The sequence below is a fragment of the Notolepis coatsorum genome (assembly GCF_963971535.1).
Source record: "Notolepis coatsorum genome assembly, chromosome: 1".
In the NCBI taxonomy this organism is placed as follows: domain Eukaryota; kingdom Metazoa; phylum Chordata; class Actinopteri; order Aulopiformes; family Paralepididae; genus Notolepis; species Notolepis coatsorum.
The window spans coordinates 174,994,267-175,001,199 of record NC_140165.1 but is presented as its reverse complement, the minus strand read 5'-3'; the positions used below and the strand labels follow the sequence as shown (position 1 = coordinate 175,001,199).

At 42.3% G+C, this 6,933-nt stretch overlaps 1 protein-coding gene across 1 annotated transcript in view; it reads left to right on the top strand.

Moving 5' to 3' along the window:
- The first annotated feature begins 1,430 nt into the window (after positions 1–1,430).
- The window catches only part of bloc1s3 (biogenesis of lysosomal organelles complex-1, subunit 3), a 30,465-nt gene continuing 24,962 nt past the window's right edge, over positions 1,431–6,933 (top strand). The window contains exons 1-2 of the mRNA XM_084318701.1: positions 1,431–1,465; positions 1,816–1,934. Of these exons, the coding sequence (XP_084174827.1) occupies positions 1,818–1,934 (117 nt within the window). The 5' untranslated portion in view covers positions 1,431–1,465; positions 1,816–1,817. The remainder of the gene's footprint in view (positions 1,466–1,815; positions 1,935–6,933) is intronic.

The following is a 6,933-nucleotide window of genomic DNA, read 5'->3' as shown; positions in this document are numbered from 1 at the left end:
CCCTAATATAGGAATCGGTCAGGCTCTAATATCCAGCAACAAAAATCCTCCCAGATTATCCAAAATCGTATCAAGTTGGGGCTTGACATGAATGAATGAAATTAATGAAAACTTTATTCAACAGATTGTAGAATGGGTACAATACAGTACGGCTCAATACACACAATTGTTAAGGGGATGCAGACCAGAGAAAGACGTTTGTCTTGTTTACATCAGGTTCCCCATCTCATAACTGTGTCACTGAAATATCCACTCTCTGTCCCTCTCCGAGTTTATCATTAGTTTATGTCTTGAAACTCCCTGCTGGTTAATGAAGACATACAGTAATAATCACCTTGCTCTCCATCTGTCCCCTGCTGGTTAATGAAGACATAATAATTACCTTGCTCTCCATCTGTCCCCTGCTGTTAATGAAGACATAATAATTACCTTGCTGTCCATCTGTCCCCTACTGGTTAATGAAGACATAATAATAATAATTACCTTGCTCTCCATCTGTCCCCTGCTGGTTAATGAAGACATAATAATAATTACCTTGCTCTCCATCTGTCCCCTGCTGGTTAATGAAGACATAATAATAATTACCTTGCTCTCCATCTGTCCCCTGCTGGTTAATGAAGACATAATAATAATTACCTTGCTGTCCATCTGTCCCCTGCTGGTTAATGAAGACATAATAATAATTACCTTGCTCTCCATCTGTCCCCTGCTGGTTAATGAAGACATAATAATGCTCTCCATCTGTCCCCTGCTGGTTAATGAAGACATAATAATAATAATCACCTTGCTCTCCATCTGTCCCCTGCTGGTTAATGAAGACATAATAATAATCACCTTGCTCTCCATCTGTCCCCTGCTGGTTAATGAAGACATAATAATAATAATAATCACCTTGCTCTCCATCCCTCCCCTGCTGCTCTGCTCCTTGTGGACATGGGACACCATCTCCATGTGGAGGAACTCGAACAGAACCTCGTCCGCCATGATACCTAACAACACAACCACCACACAGTTGTTATTATCACACCATATATAAAGTGTTTTAGTAGTTTAGTCACCAGGTAGCTGGTCGGTGTTCGCTGCTTCAAACAGTGACAGCAGCTCGACGTGCAGCTAGCAGCGAGCTACAGGCAGTTAACACGTTAATATTAGCGCTCTCCTGGTCTTCTAGCCGAGCCGTGAGGCTCTACGTTATAATGCATGTTTAAACTGTACACGACACATTACGAAACAATGATTATTTAAGACCTTGTGGTGAGTTCTTCTCGCTGGTTAGCACCTGTTTGTCCGAGACGTCTCTCCACACAGAGGTAAACAAGCCGTCTGCTTCCGGGGAGGGGGGCGGGCCCAGGCGCTGCACCAATCAGCACGAGACGCGTCACCCCCCAGAGGCGTTCTGATTGGAGACCGTAAAACAAGCAACTTCCTGACTGATCACGTGATTTGTTTTTTGTTTACGGTTCAGGTAAGTACACATATACGTTACTGTGAAGCCTCGACTTAATACTTAATACTGACGACTAGCGTTCATAGTTTATCATAAGTTAGTAACACTGTCAAGTCGTAGACCCATTGCTCTATTGATGTAGTTGTCTTCTTAAGCCTCCATTCGTTGGTTGTAGCTTGGCTGCTAACGTGTGTCTGTGTGTCTGTGTGTGTGTCTGTGTGTGTGCGTGTGTCTGTCTCTGTGTGTGTGTCTGTGTCTCTCTGTGTGTGTGTGTGTCTGTGTCTCTCTGTGTGTGTGTGTGTGTGTGTCTGTGTGTGTGTGTCTGTGTGCGTGTGTCTGTGTGTGTGTCTCTGTGTGTGTGTGTGTAGTGATGTCCAGCAGGTACCAGATGGTGGTGCAGGGCGAGGCCTCAGAGACGGACTCGGATGATGAAGTTTACATCACCTCGCTGTCCTCCACTCCACAGCCAGCCTCAGTGGGAGTCAAGGTGAGGGGGAGTGTGAGAGAGAGAGAGGGAGAGAGAGAGGGAGAGAGGGGGGAGAGAGAGGGGCAGAGTGCACATGAGAGAGTGAAAGAGAGAGAGGTAGTGTGCACATGAGAGAGTGAAAGAGAGAGAGGTAGTGTGCACATGAGAGAGTTGCTTATCAATGACTTGTTTGCAGTCAACATTGTCGAAACGGATTGTTTTTTAATCGGTTCATATCCTTTTTTTAGCATTTCGAAAAGCTATCGTTTTCTCAAAATTTTTCGGAAAATAGAAAGATTGACACGTTGTCATTTGTCGGCCTATTTATGAATCGTTTTCAAATAAACGCTAGATTATCGATAGTATATGTGTACTTATGCACGCTATAGAAGCGGGCTGAGAAATCGTTTCTCTTATTTCCTCAACATCACACACATACACACGCACACACACATATACACATACGGGACACGCTGTTATCTCAGACAGCTCTGATTATCCTAAAACTGGTAACATAGACTCCTTACCTTAGATCAGATGTTCTCCAAAAAGATTATTCCAATTCCTGATCGCCATTCCAAATATCGATCGCGTTTATTGATTGATTATTGGCTGCTGTAAATATATAGTCCAGGCTGCTTTCCAACTCGCGATCACTTCCATGTTCATCAGACGGATCTAAGGTAAGGAGTCTATGTTACCAGTCTTGGGGTAATCAGAGCTGTATTCACTGAGATATCAGCATGTGCCGTGTGTGTGTGTGATCTTGAGGAAATGGATAATAGATTTTTCAGCCCGCCTCTATAGCGTGCATAAGTACACATATACTATCGATAATCTAGCGTTTATTTGAAAACTATTCATAAATAGGCCGACAAATGACAACGTGACTAGTGTATTCGAGAATATTCCAATAAATGCCGTTTATGGGGGAATTTTTTTTTTTTTATTATTATTTTTTAAACAAACACATAAACAAACATGACAACACAAGATTAGATATACAAGCATTAATTAACAGTGCACATCCAATGAATCACCATTTAGATAAATGTCGTATACAAGATATACCCCTAATACCTGCTATCTAATACCCTACACACATATGCTCTTGCTCGCACCCCCCCCCCCCCCCCCCCTGGACCCCCCATTGGATAATCCATCCATTATCATTCGCTCCTAACCAGACACTACCATTATATGCTAGCTTTTATTCTCTCCACCACTTCTAACCACATTGTCATTTTGGATTCATTGAGACCCAAAATTCTTGCTGTCGATATTTCTAGATAAATCACATCGAGATATGTAAGAATCCAGACCTTCCGGCACATTTTTTCCGGTTGAAACCATCGTGATGCTATCAGCTTTTTAGCCACTGTGATACCAGATAAAACCAATCTCTTTAGCTGTGGATGTACTGCACACTCAAAAACATCATTCAGCAGTAATACAGAGGGGTGTACAGGTATATGTAAGGGATAATGTATGGCTACGAGGTCATTGTCGCAAAATAATTGACCGACACGGAGTTTAAAATACCGAGGCGCCGCGCCGAGGTGTTTTAAACGTAGTGAAGGTCAATTATTTTGCGACAATGACCGAGTAGGCTATACATTATCCCGCTTATTACATGGCTAACTTACTAACAATATACCTAATTCATTTTACATCGACTCGCAACACTAGTTAACTTCTGGCTGCGTTCTGGCTCCGCTCGTCGCTCCGCCCCCTGTCATCGCCGGCAGCAGAACACCGAGTGTCTAATTGCACTGAAACTGTGTGTGTCAGTGGGCTTGATTGCGAACAGCTGCGCACTGCGGTCATTATTGAAAAAACAGCGGTCATTATTTTTCGGGGGGCTATTGACCAATCACAAGCAAGCATTTCGGCGAATGTGAAAACGCCATGTAATAATCAGAGTTAAGAGATTTGATAATTGCTGGGTCACTTCTTTCCAGAATATCTTAACTGGTGGGCAGTCCCAGTACATGTGCATAAATGTCCCCTCGTCCCCATTTGTACATAAGGAGCATTTGGAGTCTTGTTTAAGACCCATTCTGTTCAGTCTTATAGGAGTCAAGTATGTCCTATGAATTAGGGCTGGGCGATATGACGATATTATATAAATATCGGGTACAGTTCATTAACGATACACTTTTTAAACGTATCGTGGATATCGTGATGTTTTGCCCAAGAGGCTTGTGTCGCGTCAATCTGGTCCACACGTTGACACTTTTGAACAGCGCCGCCCCACACACACACTACTGCATCAAAAGTTACTACTTATGATAACAAAGGCATTAGTTTTGTGGCATTAACGTTATATAGTTACACTTTCAATAACATCAGCGTATTTACATAGCAACGACCGAGGTCGACCTAGATATAGCAAGCATTAGTCGTTCATATCTCAGCCCGTGCTGACTCAGTTGTGCCCATTCTGCGGTCTGTTAATAAAGTTTTCAATCAGACAGATGTATGGAAAGGCTTTTATTATAACATCCGTTGCAGTAAAATCATTATGCCTCCAGTCGTTTAGTCCTTCTGCGGAGCTAAAAGCTAAACGTCGGCCGCGGCGAGCTACCGCTGCCATTGTTATTGTCATTGAGCTCTCCAATGGCGGAAGTAAAAAATGAATACGCGCTTGCCGATTGGTGCTAAGAACAGCAGGGCGGGTGCAAGCGATGTGACGTAATTGGCAGACGCGACTGTCAATCAAAATGATTCTGTTTGCCGACTGAATGAATGAGAACGTTATTAACAGATTGCAGCATGGGTACAATACAGTACAGCTCAATACAACAACAGTCAACAGCGGACTGGAGGATGCAGACCAGAGAAAGACTTTCGTCTTGTTTACATCAGGGTCCCCCATTTTCAATTCATCATATTTCATATCTAAATCATATAATATCTCATTGCTAAATATATGCAATATATAATCTAATAATCCAAGAATCTAAATCTAATATATAATATAAAAATGCTAAATGCATGGGTATTTTATTTTGTCTTTAATGTTAGCTTGCAAACTCAAATACTGTCTTGGTAAGCCTCATAATGAATTTTGGGGAAAAAAAGAAAAACATCGTGATGTGTATCGTGTATCGCCGAAAGGTCAGAAAATATCGTGATATCATATTTAGGCCATATCGCCCAGCCCTACTATGAATATAGTTAAGATTGATTTGTTGATGGTCCGGGTTCCTTGATGCAAGTCGAACATTTGCCCAGGCTTCAGCCACTCAAAGTCTGTCTCCAGGTCTGGTATATCCCTCCTCCAGACTGAGTCTAGATGGAGGGTTTCATACGAGGCCGTTAGTAATTGATGATAAAGATCTGATACAAAACCTCTCGATGTCTCTCTTTCGTAGAAAAATGTGTGGTATCTGTGGTGTACAATTGGTATCCTTAATGGAACACCGTGAGCCTTCAAACATAACAATAACTGTGCGTAAAAATAATATGTGGAACCGGTGAGATACATTTTTTGTGTATTTCATCATAACTACAAAAACCCTGTTTGTTGAAAACATCTCCTAATGTGTTATGGGGAATCTTCATTAAAAATTTCAGAAAATTTTCGAGAAAATGATAGCTTTTCTAAATGTTATAAAAAGGATATGAACCGATTATAAAAAAAAAATACGTTTCGACAATGTTGACTGCAAACAAGTCATTGATAAGCGACGGGCAGATTAGACACATAGCCATAATTTAAAACATAGATTATGCGTTTTTAACGCTAACATTGAAGTGGATGATGGCATTCAACGGGGTAAAAAGGTAAACAAGGCCAGCACTGATAGTGTTAATGTATCGCATAATTTCAATGTGGAATTAAGGAATATCAAAATAAAAGCACACGTTGAACTTGATCATGCATATTTATTTGAAAATGTTATTACAGCAGTATGTTATCAATACACATTTATAAAACGAGGCATATTTAGCCAAAATATGTTGCCAGAACATTGCATGTTTTTTACTTGCCAATGCGCGAACCCACTGTCACCTACCCACGACCCCACTTTGTGTCGCGACCCGTACTTTGAGAACCGCTGGTGTAAAGAAAGCTTTACGTTTGAAGTATTCTTTGGTGTGATATCTCCTCTGCTTGGCGAGGGCAGGTGTGTTCTCTCAGTTTAAACTGTGATATCTCCTCTGCTTGGCGAGGGCAGGTGTGTTCTCTCAGTTTAAACTGTGATATCTCCGCTGCTTGGAGAGGGGCAGGTGTGTTCTCATAGTTTAAACTGTGATATCTCCACGCTGCTTGGAGAGGGCAGGTGTGTTCTCATAGTTTAAACTGTGATATCTCCTCTGCTTGGAGAGGGGCAGGTGTGTTCTCATAGTTTAAACTGTGATATCTCCTCTGCTTGGTGAGCGGCAGGTGTGTTCTCTCAGTTTAAACTGTGATATCTCCTCTGCTTGGTGAGCGGCAGGTGTGTTCTCTCAGTTTAAACTGTGATATCTCCTCTGCTTGGCGAGGGGCAGGTGTGTTCTCATAGTTTAAACTGTGATATCTCCTCTGCTTGGCGAGGGCAGGTGTGTTCTCTCAGTTTAAACTGTGATATCTCCACGCTGCTTGATGAGGGGCAGGTGTGTTCTCTCAGTTTAAACTGTGATATCTCCTCTGCTTGGCGAGGGGCAGGTGTGTTCTCATAGTTTAAACTGTGATATCTCCTCTGCTTGATGAGGGGCAGGTGTGTTCTCATAGTTTAAACTGTGATATCTCCTCTGCTTGATGAGGGCAGGTGTGTTCTCATAGTTTAAACTGTGATATCTCCTCTGCTTGGCGAGGGCAGGTGTGTTCTCATAGTTTAAACTGTGATATCTCCTCTGCTTGGTGAGGGCAGGTGTGTTCTCATAGTTTAAACTGTTATATCTCCACGCTGCTTGGTGAGGGCAGGTGTGTTCTCTCAGTTTAAACTGTGATATCTCCTCTGCTTGGCGAGGGGCAGGTGTGTTCTCATAGTTTAAACTGTGATATCTCCTCTGCTTGGTGAGGGGCAGGTGT